The sequence below is a fragment of the Schistocerca gregaria genome, chromosome 7 (assembly GCF_023897955.1).
Source record: "Schistocerca gregaria isolate iqSchGreg1 chromosome 7, iqSchGreg1.2, whole genome shotgun sequence".
NCBI classification, from domain to species: Eukaryota; Metazoa; Arthropoda; class Insecta; order Orthoptera; family Acrididae; genus Schistocerca; species Schistocerca gregaria.
The window spans coordinates 194658172-194676877 of record NC_064926.1 but is presented as its reverse complement, the minus strand read 5'-3'; the positions used below and the strand labels follow the sequence as shown (position 1 = coordinate 194676877).

At 45.3% G+C, this 18706-nt stretch overlaps 1 protein-coding gene across 7 annotated transcripts in view; it reads right to left on the bottom strand.

The window, feature by feature from the left end:
- Positions 1 to 18706, bottom strand: part of LOC126282049 (glycine receptor subunit alpha-3) — a 692635-nt gene that overhangs the window by 144475 nt on the left and 529454 nt on the right. For all 7 annotated transcript variants that reach the window (XM_049981474.1, XM_049981479.1, XM_049981476.1 and 4 more), the window contains one exon: positions 1124 to 1264. In XM_049981474.1, the coding sequence (XP_049837431.1) occupies positions 1124 to 1264 (141 nt within the window). The remainder of the gene's footprint in view (positions 1 to 1123; positions 1265 to 18706) is intronic.

The following is an 18706-nucleotide window of genomic DNA, read 5'->3' as shown; positions in this document are numbered from 1 at the left end:
ACTCTTCTGTCATCCATCACCATATCATGGATTTTATCAATGATTTCTGGAGTCATAACCTCCACAGAGCGTCCAGAATGTTCAGCATCACTTGTGCCCATATGCCCACGCCGAACATTTTGAAACCAGTTATAAACTGTTCTAATCGAAAGTGCAGAGTCACCGTAATATTTAGTCTCCCGAGGCGTTTTGCCTTACATAAAGTAATGTTTAATCACCACACGAAATTCTTTGTTGTCCATTTTTTGACAATCACCCGACTTCCCTGACTCACACGGATGTCAAAAACAAAGAAATATACCAATATCGCTGAAACGTGGCGTGCGTTCTTTCCAAAGATGCTACTAACTGAACATGATTTCGAAACGCGCCAGTGGTGCCATCTCTCGGACTTTGCACGAACTTTTCAAACGCCCCTCGTAGAACTGTCTTCCAGTGATGAGCCCCGTTTCTACGTGAGCCCCGAGGACCAGCTGAGGCGTATCTACAGACGCCGCGGACACTGGGGGGACACCAAACTGACTGCCGGCCGCCATACTCCCGATCATCAGGAGTGATGGTCTATGGTCTGCATTGCCATTTCGTTTCGTAGCAGGACCCATTTGGTTGCCATTCGCAGCACCACTGCAGCACACTGGTACGTCGACGATCCACGCCCCGTTTTGTTGCCCTTCATGACAAGCCATCCTGAGTGTCTATGAGTCAAGGAAAGACAGACAAGGAAAATTATCACCTTCGATATTTAATATCGATTGTCTGAAATATCGATTAATTACATACAAGCGACTTGTATCGTTTTTGTACAGTTAAAATCAACATTTTGATATATCGAAAACTTACGGATGTCCCTACTTTAGGTTCTTACAGTTCTCATCGCCTCATTTAATGATATGTTAATGGAAAAATGTAGAGAGATTAATCCTGAGTGTTTTAGGGAGTCCGGAGTATGTTGTACGAAGGAAGGAAATTTGGGTTTACATTGGGGGAAAACACGGAAAACCTAAAATTGGACGGCTGGACGCGAGTTTGAACAGTCCTCCTCCAGAAAGCGAGTGCAGTGTGATAACCACTGCGCTGCATCGCTCTGTTATGTTGTAAGAAGCGGAGGAGTTGGCGCACATACCATGGGCAGCAGGCGTGGCAGGTTGACGCCGCGGTGGGACTTCTCTCGCTGGTAGCGGACCTCCAACACCTTCACCACGACGAACTCGCCCAGGGCCGCGAAAACGAACACCATGCAGCCGGCCATCCAGAGGTCCAGCGCCTGCGGGCACACAACCACATTTGTACCTGTCATACATTGAAGAAACTAGTATAAGCATCCTATTCAAGTACTGAGATATGTAGACAGGCAGAATACGGCGCTGCGGTCGGCAACGCCTATGTAAGACAACAAATGTCTGACGCACTTGTTAGATCGGTTACTGCTGCTACAATGGCACGTTACCAAGACTGAAGTGAGTTTGAACGTGCGTTATAGTCGGCGCACGAGCGATGAGACACAGCATCTCCGAGGGAGCGATGAAGTGGGTATTTTCCCGTACGACCATTTCACGAGTGTATCGTGAATATCAGCAGTCCGGTAAAACATCAAATCTCCGACATCGCTGCGGCCGGAAAAAGATCCTGCAAGAGCGGGACTAAAAACGACTGAAGAGAATCGTTCAACGTGGCAGGAGTGCAACCCTTCCGCAAATTACTGTAGATTTCTATGCTGGGCCATCGACAAGTGTCAGCGTGCGAACCATTCTACAAAACATCATCGATATGGGCTTTCGGAGCCGAAGGCCCACATGTGTAGAATTGATGACTGCACGCTTCGTCTGGCCCCGTTAACACCGACATTGGACTGTTGATGACGGGAAACATATTGCCTTGTAGGACGAGTTTCGTTTTAAATTGTATCGAGTGGATGGATGTATACGGGTATGGAGACAACCCCATGAAGCCATGGACACTATAGGTCAGCAGGGGGCTGTTCAAGCTGGTGGAGGCTCTGTAACGAAGTGGGGCGTATGCAGGTGGAGTGATGTGGGACCGACTCTAACAGTGACACGTACGTACGCATCCTGTCTCATCACCTGCATCCATTGTGCATTCCGACGGACTTTGGCAATTCCAGAAGGACACCACATACGTCCAGAATTGATGCAGAATAGCTCCACGAACACTCTTCTGAGTTTCAATACTTCCGCTTGAGCTTATCTGGGATGCCTTGCAACGTGCTGTTCGGAAGAGATCTCCACTCCCTCTTACGGATTTGTGAGCAGCCCTGGAGGGTTCATGGTTCCCTCCAGCACTACTTCAGACATTAGTCGAGTCCATTCCAAGTCGTGTTGCGGCATTTCTGCGTGCTCGCCGGGGCCCTACACGATATTAGGCACGTGTACCAGTTTGTTTGGCTCTTCAGTGTATTTAGTCCGCATTGGAGTGAGATATTGCTCTGCTTCCAGCATTAAAAACAGTTTTGTACACAATAATACATAACTTGAAATGCACTGAACATAAAGTGTCAAGCGACCTAAGTTTCCGTTGCATGCTCTCCAGATTAAGTGACGTAGATTTCTTAATTTCGAAGCATCCTTATGACTATGACCAAAGTAGGGAAATTAACCACTTAATTATCAAATCACAATGTGAGACTATAAAGTATGAAAGCACCGAAGTTTTTAACCAAACAGATGACTTGATAAATATTATGAATGTGACATTGTGCGTTTCATTATTTTTGTGCAGAAACAAAAACATTTACCAAAGTACCAATTTCAGAAGTAGATGTAGCTTTGCTATATTTGCATAAAATGCTTTTATAGAGCTGCAACAGAACATGCGAAACTGACTTATATCCTTCAAAATCCTTTATAACAAACAAAAATTATGGAATTTCTATGTCAAATACATTTTGCGATACCATAGTCTGTTTACCAAAAACTGCGGTCCTATGTCTTTTTTCGGCGTAGTTCAGTCTAACTGCAGATATGTGCAGGATTTATGTCTATTGGACTAACTCGTTGTTGTAAAGTTTTCACGAAAGTTCTATACTTTCCTAAATTATTTCGAAACATACTGAAACATTATTTATCTCTGTCATTGTAAATGTTTGTAGTCATAAAAATTAGCTATCATATAGATTTCACTTGATATGATTTATAATAAATGCCACGTGATTCAAATACGTTTCCGAATGTGATTTATGTAATTTTTCATGGAAATTTGTTGTTCACTAAACAGAAAATTATTATTATTTTCTGAAAATACACTTAACTTTATCTTAAATAAGTCAATGCTCTGTAAGGTACACTGAGGTAACAAAAGTCATGGGATACATGTGTGTGTGTGAAATTTATGAGACTTAACTGCTAAGGTCATCAGTCCCTAACCTTAAACACTACTTAACCTAAGTTATCCTAAGGACAAACACACACACCCATGCCCGAGGGAGGATTCGAACCTCCGCCGGGATCAGCCGCACAGTCCATAACTGCAGCGCCCGATACCGCTCGGCTAATCCCGCGCGGCATGGGATACCTCCTAATATCGTGAAGGACGTCCTTTTGCCCGGCTTAGTGCAGAAACTCGATGTGGCATGTACTAAATAAGTCATTGGAAGTCCTCTGCAGGAATATTGAGACATGTTGCCTCTATAGCCGTCCATAACTGCGAAAGTGTTTCCGGTATAGGATTTTGTGTACGAACTGACGTCTCGGCTATGTCCCGTAAATGTTCCATGTTCATGTTGGGCGATCTTGGTAGCCAAATCATTCACTCGAATTGTCCAGAATGTTCTTCAAACCACTTGAAAGCAATGGTGACCAGTGACATGGCACACTGTCATCCATAAAAAATTTATCGTTGTTTGGGAACATGAAGTCCGTGAGAGGCTGCCAATGGTCTCCAAGTAGCCGAACATGACCATTTCCAGTCAATGAGCAGTTCAGTCGGACCAGAGACCCAGCCTGTTCCATGCGACACCGCCCAGAGCATTACGGAGCCAGCTTGTATAGTGCTTTGTTGACAACTTGGGTCCATGGCTTCTTGGGGTCTGCGCCACTCGAACTCTATAATCAGTTGTAACCAACTGAAATTGGTACTCATCTCATCAGGCCGTGGTTTAATGTTCTCTAGGGTCAATCTACACTCATGATCATAAATTACGGATAATGCTGATAGATGGTGAAACAACGCTCTGGTGGGCAATTTGTGGGTTTAAATCACCTCGGGATATGACCATGCCGTGCATTTGACCTGCGTTCGTCACGCGGTGGCGCTGGCAGCAGTCCACATATGCAGAGGTTTGTTGGTGCATGTCAGAGTACGGTGCAGCTAGTAAGTGTGCAGACGTTTTCAGACGCGCTAATAGTGACTGTGTGTTGAAAATGGCTCAAAGAACACATATTGATGACGTTATGAGGGATAGAATACTAGGGCGATTGGAGGCAGGTCAAACACAACAGGTCATAGCACGCGCCCTCCGTGAGCCACAAAGTGTAATCTCAAGATTATGGCAACGATTCCAGCAGACAGGAAACATGTACAGGCGCTACAGCACGGGACGTCCACAGTGTACAACACTATAAGAAGACGGATATTTCACTATCAGTGCCCGCAGACGGCAACGAATTACTGCAGGTAGTCTTGCTCGGGACCTTACCACAGCCGCTTGAATAGTTGTCTCCAGACAAACAGTCTATAGACGATGAACAGACATGGTTTATTCGCCCAGATACCTGCAAGGTGCATTCAACTGACCCCTGGTCACAGGAGTGCCCGTAAAGCCTGGTGTCAAGAACACAGTACATGGTCATTGGAACAGTGGTCCCAGATGATGTTCACGGACGAGTCCAGGTATAGTCTGAACAGTGATTCTCGCCGGGTTTTCATATCGCGTGAACCAGGAACCAGATACCAACCCCTTAATGTCCTTGAAAGGGACAAGTATGGAGGTGTGGGGTGGGATTAGGATTTGTGCACGTACACCCCTGCAGGTCTTTGCGAGAGGAACTGTAACAGATCAGGTGTATCGGGATGTCATTTTGCACCAGTATGTCCACCTTTTCAGGGGTGCAGTGGTTCCCACATTCCTCCTGGTGGATGATAACGCACGGCCCCAACGGGCTGCCATCGTGGAGGAGTACCTTGAAACAGAAGATATCAGGCGAATGGAGTGGCCTGTCTGTTCTCCAGACCTAAACCCCATCGAGCACGTCTGGGATGCTCTCAGACGACGTATCGCTGAACGTCTTCAAACCCCTATGACACTTCAGGAGCTCCGACAGGCGCTGGTGCAAGAATGGGAGGCTGTACCCCAGCAGCTGCTCGACCACCTGATCCAGAATATGCCAACCCGTTGTGCGGCCTGTGTATGAGTGCATGGTGATCATATCCCATATTGATGTAGAGGTACATGCGCTGGAAACAGTGGCGTTTTGTAGCACATCTATTTCGGGACGGTTTTGCCAATTTATCACCAATACCGTGGACTTACAGATCTGTGTCATGTGTGTTCCCTATGTGCCTATGCTGTTAGCGCCAGTTTTGTGTAGTGACACGTTATGTGGCACCACATTCTGCAATTATCCTTAATCTATGAGCATGAATGTACATGGTGACGAGCCCAGGAGAGGCACTACAGGCGATGTCATGATACCAGCAAAGGCACTCGCATCGATAGTTTGCTGCCATAGCCCATTAACGCCAGATTTCACCGCACTGCCCTAACACATACGTTCGTCGTACGTCGCACATTGATTTCTGCGGTTATTTCACGCAGTATCGCTTGTGTGTTAGCGCTGACAACTCTACGCAAACGCCACTGCTCTCGGTCGTCAAGAGGAGACCGCAGGTTATTGCGTTTTCCGTGGTGAGGGTTAATGCCTGAAATTCGGTATTCTCGGTACACTCTTGGCACTGTGGATATCGGAATGTCCCATGGGTCGAGCTCCAACTACCATTCCGCGTTCAAAGTCTGTTAATTCCCGTCGTGCGGCTATAATCACGTCGGAGACCTTCTCACGTGAATGTTCCAAGTACAAATGACAATTCCGCCAATGGCCCTTTTATCCCTTGTGTACGCTATACTACCACCATCTGTATATGTGCATATCTCTATGACACGACTTTTGTCACCTCAGTGTATATACCATCCTTTACTTTAGAATTACAAAATTTTTATTTTGAGACTTTATACGAGGGGTATTTTTTAAGTAAGGTACGTTTGAACATAAGTACACAACGAAATGTTATTTCAAAAAAAGTAAATTTACTTTGAGAACGCACATACTTCACTCTATTTTTCGACATAATTGCCAAGTTTGTTCAGACACGTATCATACCTCTCAACAAATTATAAAATACCGTCTTCATAAAAATTTGCCACCTGCTGCGATAACCGAGAGTTCACTGCAGTTTCCACGTGGTCGTCATAATTGTAATGGTTGCCACTGAGGTGTTGTTTGAGGCGGAGAACAGGTGGTAATCGCTCGGCGGAAGATCAGAACTGTAGGGTGGGTGGTCTAAAACTTCCCAGCTAAAACTGTCCAATAACTCGCGGGTCTGCCCTGCAGTGTGACGTCTTGCATTGTCATGGACAAGGACAATTCCCTTTGTCACCACGCCGTGTCTTTTGTTTTGAATTTCTCTGCACAGCTTTCTCAGGGTTTGGCAGTATGCTTCTGTATTGATAGTGGTTCCTTGTTGCTTGAAGTCGACCAGTAAAACACGATTCATATCCCAAAACACCGACGCCATGATTTTGCGCTGGGGCAGAGTCTGTTTGGCCTTCACCTTTACAGGAGAGTGTGTGTGTCTGTATTCCATGCTCTGTTGCTTCGATTCGGGCGTGATATGCGAAACCCATGTTTCGTCTCCAATTACGACCTGAGTCAAGCAGCCGTCATCTTCTTTGTGATAACGACTCAAGAACTTCATTGCACACTCAAATCTTTGGTTATTGTGGTCCTCTGTTAGGAGCTTCTGGACCCAACGGGAGCACAGTTTCCTAAACTTTAGGTGTTCAGAAACGATGTTGTCAAGCTCTGATCTCGACAGGTCAGGAAATTCGTTTGAGAGACCTGGTATTGTGAAGCGCCTGTTCTCACGAGCGGTTCTAGGCGCTACGGTCTGGAACCGCGCGACCGCTAGGTTTAAGTAGTTGTAAGTTCTAGGGGACTGATGACCTCAGAAGTTAAGTCCCATAGTGCTCAGAGCTATTTGAACCATTTTTGTTCTCACGAATCCTCACTTCAACTGAAGCCACCAAATCGTCTGTAACCAAAGAAGGGCGATCGGAGCGGTCCTCATCATGCACGTTGTCACGGCCATCTTTGAATTCTCGTACCCACTTATGCACTTTGCTTTCACTCATAATAGTATCACCGTACACTTCGCAAATCTGTCGATGAATTTCTGCAGCAGACAGGTTTCTTGCTAACAAAAACTGTATCACTGAGCGAATCTTATATGCGGCGGGCGAGCTGATAGTCTCAAACGTTTTAAAAGCAAAGAACAGAGCCGTGCAGGTTAGCTACAGAGCTGAAACTGAGCAAGTTGTTCCAGAAGCATGCTGGTACACGACGCACGCGCTCGTTGCGGTATGAGCGCGAACTACTAGTGTCTACAACAAAACGGATCTTACTTAAAAAAACAAGCCTCCTAAAATAATGTTTACCATTATTTTATTCCTTTGATTTTTTGAAAGTGTCAAAATGTAAGTTTACATAAAACTGTTAATAATAGACGAACAGTATGTCATTGTAACCATTAATCTGAACAATTCATCTTGTAGAATGTACTAGAAGTTAATGTTTCAATATATGGAACCGAATAAGCGCCAAATTATATTTCAATAGTTGGCAGTCAATATGTGCATTAGTCTTTGTTTCAGTAAGCCTACAGCATGTCTTCTTGTCTCATAAAGACGTAAGTAAAAAGCTCTCTTTAGTGCTAAGAAGCTGAATGATGCATTTTTACTGTTGTGCCATGTTAGAATGTGAAGCAAAATATGTGCTGCGATATCGTAAGAAAGTGTGTTCATTTTTTAGGAGAACGCCCGAAGCCTGAAATCATCGCCCAGAAAAACGATGAACATTGTATTAAAGACATCCAAAAAGATGAAAACATGTTTCTTTAAATTATTATACATTGAACTTTTTACAAAATGTTCTCTTTCCTTGAACTCTAAAAATGTACTGCATTAGCAGTTTGTGATGCTAGACGAGTACGCCATTCAGGTACAAAACAGTAAGACATATTTTTCACGTAATTTTAGAAGCGGAATCATTTCATCTCCCTCCAGTCTCGCCTGTTGCTTCCCGACCGTGCAGCCTGCTTCGGCCGAGAAAGCTCCGCTGCTAGCGGTTGTGGCTCAATGAAGAGGTAACACAGCGAACCCGTGGAACAGCTATGACTGGCTGACGCAACGCTCCTGCCAATCGACTCACAAAAAATGTCAATTACAAAGTTATTGTAATCGGAGTGTTCTGCCTGCAGACTGGGCGAGAGGAGGTAGGAACACTAGATTTAAGATCTCGGTGACGTCACTCAACAGTGGAAAGACCACGGCATCTGACGCGTAGTAATACGATTCTACACAGAATATGCGGAAGATCTACCTCCTCTTATAGCAGCACTGTAAAATAGGTCCCTGGAGGGGCGAAGTGTTCCTAGTGTTCGAAAAAAGAGACTGACGTCATTCCAGTTTTCAAGAAACGTCCAACTGGCGCACAAAAGTGCATGCCTCTGACACTGGTCTGTTGTAGAAGTTTGGAACATGTATTGTGTTCGCGTATTAGGGCATTTCTGGAGGCCGACTGTCTCGTCTGTATGAATCAGAATGGGTTCCGGAAACAGCGACAGTATGAAACACAGCTCGCTTTGTTCATCCACGAGACTCAGAAAGCAGTAAATACAGACACTAGAGTAGGTGTCCTGTTGCTTGACTTCCGAATACCGTTTCACAGAAAAAGTCGAGTGTATGGACTATCAGATCAAATATTCACCTTAAGACAAATCCTGGAAAAAACAAACGAATTTGAAGTTGGCACACATCACCTCTTTATAGATTTCAAAGCAGCTTATGATAGCATAAATAGAGAGCAGTTACCTTAAGCTCTAGATGAACTGGGAATCTCTAGAAAGTTGGTAAGGCTGGTGAGAATGACAATGAGCGAAACACAGCGTAGTGTAAGAATAGGAGGAATTATGTCCAACACATGGATGAACTGCGACATGGGGATGCATTGGCATGTTTTCTCTTTAATGCCGCGCTGGAGAAGGTGATGAGAAACGCAAACCTTATCAACAGAGGAACAATCTTCTGTAAATCTGTGCAGATACTGGCCTACGCAGACGACATAGATGTAATAGCAAGAACCCAAAAAGCAATGGAAGAGACATTTACAGCTCTTGAACAGGCCAGTAAGAACATGGGGTTAATTATTAATGAACAAAAAACAAAATATATGGCAGCTGGAAAAGCATATAGAGAAAATATGCCAAACGCAATAACAATGGGCAATTATACATTTGAGAGAGTTGAACATTTCAAGTACCTGGGCTCGACAGTTACACATCTAAATAATACCTCTTTTGAAATTAAGCAGATATTAATACAGGCCAACAGAGCCTATTTTGCCCTAACAAGACTTCTATCCTCATCGCTCCTGACTCGTACCACGAAATTAACTATGTATAAATCACTTATACGACCAGTGCTTACATATGCCTCTGAAGCTTGGACATTAACAACTAAAGATATTGAAACACTGGATGCATTTGAAAGGAAGGTACTTAGAGGAATTATCGGCCCAATCTGTGAAAGAGGAAGATGGAGGAGGAGATGCAATCATGAGTTATATACAATATACAAAGACCAACCCATCAGAAGGATAGTGAAATCATCGAGACTGAGGTGGGCGGGACATGTGGCTCGCATGAATGATACAGAAGTACCAAAAAGAATATTACAAGCAAAGCCAGGAGGGCAGAGAGGACATGGTTGACCAAGAGCCAGATGGGAAGATGGAGTAATCGAAGATCTTAGGAAGATGTGCTATAGAAACTGGAGAGTATTGGCAAAGGACCGAGAGAGAAGGAAGGAAATTGCAGAAGAGGCCAAGGCTCATCATGAGCTGTAGAGCCAAGAAAGAAGAAGAAGACTGTCTCGTCTGTATGAATCAACATGGGTTCCGGAATCAGCGATGATATGAAACACAGCTTGCTCCACTCATCCACTAGACTCAGAAAGCAGTAAATACAGACACTAGAGTAGATGTCGTGTTGCTTGACTTCCGAATACCGTTCCACAGAAAAATACGAGTGTATGGAATATCAGACCAGCTGTGTGACTAAACTGAAGAGTTTTTAGCAAACAGAACAGAGCAAGGGTGTACAACTAGGGTGTTACAGGACCATTACTTTTCACAACATATTGGGTTGGGGTGTGTAAGTTAGTAGCATTCTTCTATAAGTTTAATAAACACAACAGATAAACATAATAGAGTTTAGTCATCAAAAATACATTCTTCTTAACTATTTACAATAGTCTGCCAACGCTGGCGTAACTTTTAGGTTGCTGGACTGTAGAAACCAGGTAGTTTTAGACAAAGAACTCGTCGAGCTATGTTCGGAGCGCATTTTCATCCGGAAAGCAAGCACCTTGGAGGTTGTTCCTTAGAGAGCGGAAAAGATGGAAACTGAGGGCGCAAGGTCAGGTGAATAAGCTGGTGGTGGAATGACTTCCCAACCCAACTTCCGCATAGTGTTTTTGGCAGTCTAGTAGAATGCTGGTAGGAGTTATCGTGGAGTAGCATCACGTCACACAGTCTTCCCGGTCGTTGTTCTTGAACTGCGTCTGCCACAAGTCTCAGTTGTTGACAGTATAAATGTCACCAGTGATGTCACACCTTGGCGAAGCAAATTCACACCACACCGTGGCTGTCCCCACCAGATGGCCGGCCAGTGTGGCCGAGCAGTTCTAGGTGCTGCAGTGTGGAGCCGCGCAACCGCTACGGTCGCAGGTTCGATTCCTGCCTCGGGCGTGGATGTGTGTGATGTCCTTAGGTTAGTTAGGTTTAAGTGGTTCTAAGATCTAGGAGACTGATGACCTTAGCAGTTAAGTCCCACAGTGCTCAGAGCCATTTGAACCATTTTGAACCCACCAGATGCATAACATTATGTTTTCTGCATGCGCGCAGGTCTTTGTACAGGGAGCTGCTGCTTTATTTGGGCTCAACCATTCCCTTTCTTTTCCTTATGTTAGCATAAAAACACAATTTCTAATCACGAGCAACGATGCAGGATAGGAATGCTCGGTGGTGTTCACGAATAAATCGATGCTGAATCAGAATGGTTCAAATGGCTCTGAGCACTATGGGACTTAACATCTAAGGTCATAAGTCCCCTAGAGCTTAGGACTATTTAAACCTAACTAACCTAAGGACATCACACACATCCATGTCCGAGGTAGGATTCGAATCTGCGACCGTAGCGGTTGCGCGGTTCCAGACCGTAGCGCCTAAAACCGCTCGGTCACATTGGCCGGCTGATTGATGCCGACCAAGCACCGATTTCTCTTTTTGCTTAAAGAATGCGGTGCCCATACACACTATTTCCAACCTTGCCCACCGCGTGAAAATGATCACATTTCGTTACATTTGTCAATTGTTGAGTACAATGACGTGGATCATTGTGCATTAATGAATTTAGATCTTCATCAAACCCGGACTGTCTCTCTGAACGTGGAGACTCACTAATGTCAAAACGATCCTCCTATAAACGAGAAACTTATTTTCCTGCGCAATGGTTTCTGGCCGCCTCCGCTGCTGTCACCCCTTCATTGATTTCAATCAGAAGAATATATATCGGAAACGTTCCTATTTCTTCATTTGGTACTCAACTTTCTAGCCTCCACAGCTCCACTCGTTATCTCTAAAGGACAAAATGACAGACACCAACAGTGAACTACTGGAAATACCACGCTGCATATTACAACGGAGAAAGATGGAAGTGATCTGTGTGAGTTATGGTTTAGAATACGGAACAGCAAGCTCAAATAACTGTTAATAATGACACGTACATTATTGTGCACTTAATTATTCTACATATACATACATATTGTAACTTACTAGTATTGCTCCGTTTTATGTAAACCGACGTTACCTGTCCAAGCAGTTCTACTAAACACGCTAGGTGGCGCGAGTAGGCCGCATGGCTATGTAGAGGTACAATGTTTACATTTCTGTTCACTTGCATCTGTGTTTGCATAAAGGCAGACTATAACACACCGTGAAAATAATTGAAAATGGCTCCAAAGTGCCAGATTCCTTATGAATCACAGGTAATGATAATCACTTTACACCAAGAAGGCAATAGTGTCAGATAAATAGCAAACAAACTGATGATTTCCGTCAGCGTAGTTGTCAAAACCGTACACCGGTATCGAGAAATACGATCCTATGCAGATCAGATTAAAAACTGTCCGGGAATTGACTGCTGAACTAAACGCAACGAGGGATACACCGGTGAGTGAGTCAACAGTGAGACGACGCCTGGCAGACAACAACCTCCGAAGTTATGTAGCAACAAGGAAACCACTGTTGCGCCCTGTTAACAATAAGAAAAGGCTTCAGTGGGCTAAGACACACAAACACTGGACAGCGGGGGATTGGGAAAGAGTCTTATTCACTGATGAATCCAAGTTCGAAATATTTGGAAGCAAACACCGTCAATTTGTACGCCGTTTACTCCATGCACGCTTGAATCCTCAGCGCGTAATTCCAGCTGTAAAGCATGGAGGGGGTTCTGTGATGGTACGGGGATCCTTTGGAGGGAATAAAGTAGGAGATTTGGTGAAAACAGATGGAAAACTGAACCAAAAGACTTATCATGCCATTCTCCAGCGACATGCTAAGACATCTGGTTTGCATCTGATTGGTCTTGCAGTAAGACAACGACCCGAAATATACGTCTCGCTTGTGTCAGATGTAAAATCTCTAGAGGTTCGTAAAAAAAATTGAAAAACATGGAATGGCCGCCCCAATCCCCTAATTGAGCCGGCCGCTGTGACCGAGCGGTTCTAAGCGCTTCAGTCCGGAGCCGCGCTGCTGCAACCGTCGCAGGTTCGAATCCTGCCTCGGCCATAGATGTTTGTGATGTCCTTAGGTGAGTTAGGTTTAAGTAGTTCTAAGTCTAGGGGATTGATGACCTTAGATGTTAGTCCCACAGTGCTTAGAGCCATTTGAACCACTTTTGAACCCTGATTGTAACCCAATTGAGCTGCTATGGGATGAATCGGAAAGGAGGATCCGACAATGGGAAATCATGAGTGGGTCACAATTGTGGGAGGTCCTGCAGGAAGAATGGAGATTAATTCCAACAGAAACCTTGGCAAAACTGACGCAGCGCATGCCGAGTGTGTGCAAGGCAGTGATGAAAGCAATGGGTGGCAATGTTGAAGAATCGGGAAGTTAATTGTTGCATCTTCCTGCGTATTATTTGAGCTTAATAAACATTTGGAAAGCAACAAAATGCATTTTTATACTGTATTTCGTTTCCATTGTTTATAAGTACTTATGGAGGGTAGTAATATATATGACTTATTGGATAACGTCGGGATCTCCGAAGGCTTTTTGCGAATGATGATGTTGTGTACAGAGAAGTTACAACGCTAGAAAATTGGAGCAAACGGTAGGAAGACCTGGAGAGGGTCGGTGCTTGGTGCAGGAATTGGCATTTCAGCCTCAGCTTAAACAAATGTAAAGTATAGGCAGATACAGCCATTATTGTACGATTGCACGATTACAGAAAAATCACCGCAATGAGTCACATACGTAATACACTCCTGGAAATTGAAATAAGAACACCGTGAATTCATTGTCCCAGGAAGGGGAAACTTTATTGACACATTCCTGGGGTCAGATACATCACATGATCACACTGACAGAACCACAGTCACATAGACACAGGCAACAGACCATGCACAATGTCGGCACTAGTACAGTGTATATCCACCTTTCGCAGCAATGCAGGCTGCTATTCTCCCATGGAGACGATCGTAGAGATGCTGGATGTAGTCCTGTGGAACGGCTTGCCATGCCATTTCCACCTGGCGCCTCAGTTGGACCAGCGTTCGTGCTGGACGTGCAGACTGCGTGAGACGACGCTTCATCCAGTCCCAAACATGCTCAGTGGGGGACAGATCCGGAGATCTTGCTGGCCAGGGTAGTTGACTTACACCTTCTAGATCACGTTGGGTGGCACGGGATACATGCGGATGTGCATTGTCCTGTTGGAACAGCAGGTTCCCTTGCCGGTCTAGGAATGGTAGAACGATGGGTTCGATGACGGTTTGGATGTACCGTGCACTATTCAGTGTCCCCTCGACGATCACCAGAGGTGTACGGCCAGTGTAGGAGATCGCTTCCCACACCATGATGCCGGGTGTTGGCCCTGTGTGCCTCGGTCGTATGCAGTCCTGATTGTGGCGCTCACCTGCACGGCGCCAAACACGCATACGACCATCATTGACACCAAGGCAGAAGCGACTCTCATCGCTGAAGACGACACGTCTCCATTCGTCCCTCCATTCATGCCTGTCGCGACACCACTGGAGGCGGGCTGCACGATGTTGGGGCGTGAGTGGAAGACGGCCTAACGGTGTGCGGGACCGTAGCCCAGCTTCATGGAGACGGTTGCGAATGGTCCTCGCCGATACCCCAGGAGCAACAGTGTCCATAATTTGCTGGGAAGTGGCGATGCGGTCCCATGCGGCACTGCGTAGGATCCTACGGTCTTGGCGTGCATCCGTGCGTCGCTGCGGTCCGGTCCCAGGTCGACGGGCACGTGCACCTTCCGCCGACCACTGGCGACAACATCGATGTACTGTGGAGACCTCACGCCCCACGTGTTGAGCAATTCGGCGGTACGTCCTCCCGGCCTCCCGCATGCCCACTATACGCCCTCGCTCAACTGCACATACGGTTCACGTCCACGCTGTCGCGGCATGCTACCAGTGTTAAAGACTGCGATGGAGCTCTGTATGCCATGGCAAACTGGCTGACAGTGACGGCGGCGGTGCACAAATGCTGCGCAGCTAGCGCCATTCGACGGCCAACACCGCGGTTCCTGGTGTGACCGCTGTGCCGTGCGTGTGATCATTGCTCGTACAGCCCTCTCGCAGTGTCCGGAGCAAGTATTGTGGGTCTGACACACCGGTGTCAATGTGTTCTTTTTTCCATTTGCAGGAGTGTATATCTAGGAGTATGTGTAAGGAGTGAGTTAATATGGAATGATTACATACAACTAATCAAAGATGGATACCAGAGAGAGATTCACTGGAAGAATTCTCTGTAAGAGTATTCCACCCACAAAGGAAGTAGTTTACAAAGCAACCGTTCGACCGACACTTGAATACTTTTCGTCGGTCTGCGATCTGTACCAGGTAGGACTAATAGAGGGGATAGGGAAGACTTAAAGAAGAGCAGCAGTAAGCGTGGAAGCGCCACGGAAATGCTCAACCAACTCGAGTGGCAGACGCTGCAAAAGAAGTGTTCTCTATCGCGGAGCGGTTTAATGTTGCACTTTCGACAGCGCAGGTTGCTAGTAGAGGCAACCAATAAATTGTTCCCTCCTACGTATATCTAGCGAAAAGACCGTGAAGGTAAAATTATAGAGCTTCGAGTTCACACCGAAAACCATCAGAGACTGGAAGAGGAAAAGGGGGAAGTGACGGTGGTAAACCAAGTACCCTCCACCACACACCGTAAGGATATTTGTTGGGTATAGATATAAATTAAGGTGAGTCACTAGCTGATCTGGATAGGGATTTGGAAGGAAGCGATCGTGACCTAGGAACCTGTTAAGAATTTGCACCGATCACAGTAACGTACAGTAATCGAGAACAGCTGCCAACATGAGTAACGTAGAAGTAAATATCCTCGTAGTAGTGAAGCTACTTAAATCACTTAATAAAAGCAAGTCTTCTGGTCCAAACTGTATACCAATTAGGTTCTTTTCGCAGTTTGCTGATGCATTAGCTTCATACTTAACAATCATATACAACCGCTCGCTCGACGTAAGATTCGTACCCAAAGACTGGAAAGTTGCACAGGTCACACCAATATTCAAGAAAGGTAGTAGGAGTAATCCACTAAATTACAGGCCCATGTCGTTAACGTCGATAGGCAGCAGGATTTTAGAACATATATTGTGTTCGAACACTATGAATTACACAGTCAACATGGGTTTCAACATCGTTACTGTGAAACACAATTAGCTCTTTATTCACATGAAGTATTGAGTACTATTGACAAGGGATTTCAAACTGGTACTGTATTTCTGGATTTACGGAAGGCTTTTGACACTCTACCTCGTAGTGAAATAGCGTGCTTATGGAATATCGTCTCAGTTATGTGACTGGGTTTGTGATTTCCTGTCAGAGAGGTCACAGTCCGTAATAATTGTCGGAAAGTCATCGAGTAAAACAGAAGTGATTTCTGGCGTTCCACAAGGTGGTGTTATAGGCCCTTTGCTGTTCATTATCTATATAAACGATTTGGGAGACAATGTGAGTAGCCGCCTACGTTTGTTTGGAGATAACGCTGTCGTTTATCGACTAATAAAGTCATCAGAAGACCAAAACAAACTGCAAAACGATTTAGAAAAGATATCTGAATGGTGCAAAAGTGGCAGTTGACCCTAAATAACGAAAAGTGTGAGGTCATCTACTTGAGTGTCAAAAGGAACTCGTTAAACTTCGGTTACACGGTAAATCAGTCTTATCTAAAAGCCATAACTTCAACTAAATACCTAGGTATTACAATTACGAACAACTTAAATTGGAAGGAAAACATGGAAAATGTTGGTGAGAAAGGCTAACCAAAGACTGTGTTTTTTTTGGCAGGACACTTAGAAAATCTAACAGACCTACTAAGGAGACTTCCTACAATACGCTTTCCGTCCTCTTTTAGAATACTGGTGCCAGATAGGACTAACGGAGTACATCGAAAAAGTTGAACTAAAGGCAGCACGTTTTGTATTATAGCGAAATATGGGAGAGAGTGTGACAGAAATGATACAGGATTTGGGCTGGACATCATTAAAAGAAAGGGGTTTTTAGTTGCGACGGAATCTTCTCACGAAATTCCAGTAACTCAACTTTCTCCTCCGAATGCGAAAATATTTTGTTGAATCCGACCTACTTAGGGAGGAACGATCACCACGATAAAATAAGGGAAATCAGAGCTCGTTCGGAAAAATGTAGGTGTTCATTCTTTCCGCGCGCTATCCGAGATTGGAATAATAGAGAATTGTGAAGGTGGTTTGATGAACCCTCAGTCAGGAACTTATATGTGATTTGCAGAGTATCCATGTAGATGTAGATGTACAAGAACTACAGTGGGTTTAACATCCTTTAACATCATGTGCAACCGTAACTGAGGATGTCGTTGGGTCAACATGGGAACACGTATGGTCTGTCTGCCGCGGTGCATGACGTTCAACAACGTGCACTGAACGATGTCCTCCGAAGCACTTGGGCCAGCGCCAGCATCTTACGCTGTTATCAGATGTGCCGCGGGTCGCCGCCTATCCTACTTTACAGGGCGGAAAGCCTCCGACCTCCACGTCCTGTGACGAGGCGTGGACGATCAGCACCTGTTGTCTACTGGTGGTTTCATCGTCCTGCAACCACTTTCCGTATATTGTCAATATCAATGACATTCGCCAACAGCGGTGTAACTGAGTTGTTATTTTATTTTGGCTAACAGTTTCGGCATTGCACTATGCCATATTCAGGCCCCATATGCTGGCTCTTAGCACTACGGGATTTACATCTGAGGTCATGAGTCCCCTCGAACTTAGAACTACTTAAACCTAACCATCCTAAGGACATCACACACACCCGTGCCTGAGGCAGGATTCGAACCTGCGACCGTAGCGGTCGCGCGATTCCAGACTGAAGCGCGCAGAACTGCTCAGCCACAGCGGCCGACTGGTTCGTTACACGGACTGTCGTAAACGTAGGGTGTAAAGCTTTGTTCCGATACAGACGTGGTTAGCAAGTATTGGCGAGCCGAGGAAGTCAATCATTGCTCTGCGCAATAAGCCATGATTGACGGAATACTTGTTTCACCAACAGCGCCACGATATTTATAATTCGTCACTACCGAGGCTGCAGCAACGGCTAGTGCCGCCGTTTCCTATCCAGAACTCGCAGCCAAGCCAGGTAAATAACATACGAGATCTGTTCAAAACATTCCTGAACATAACTTCGCCCCAATGGTGTGTTGGAGCGAAATGCGGTTGGCATCCCCGGACACGCCTGTGTATAATGTGTAACTGCCGGAAGTTTCATTGTTGTGTGTCAGTTATCGTTCAGTGCTTTATTGAGTAGAATGTTGTGTCGCACAGTATGCGAATTTCGAGATGGCACAATTAAAAGAGCAAAGCGCCTGCTTTAAACTTTGCGTGAAACTCAAGAAAACCTTTACAGAGACACACAAAATGATGCAGGAAGTCTACAGTGATGAGTGCTTAAGCCGTACTGGGTAAATGGTTCACACTGTTTAAAAATGGTCGGACGGAGGTTACAGATGATCCTCGTTCAGGACGCCCTTCGACGGCTACCGACGACTCTCATGTCAGGAATGTCAACGTAACTGTGTGTGACAGTCGAAGACTGGCTGTCCGAGAGATTGCAGATGAATGTACC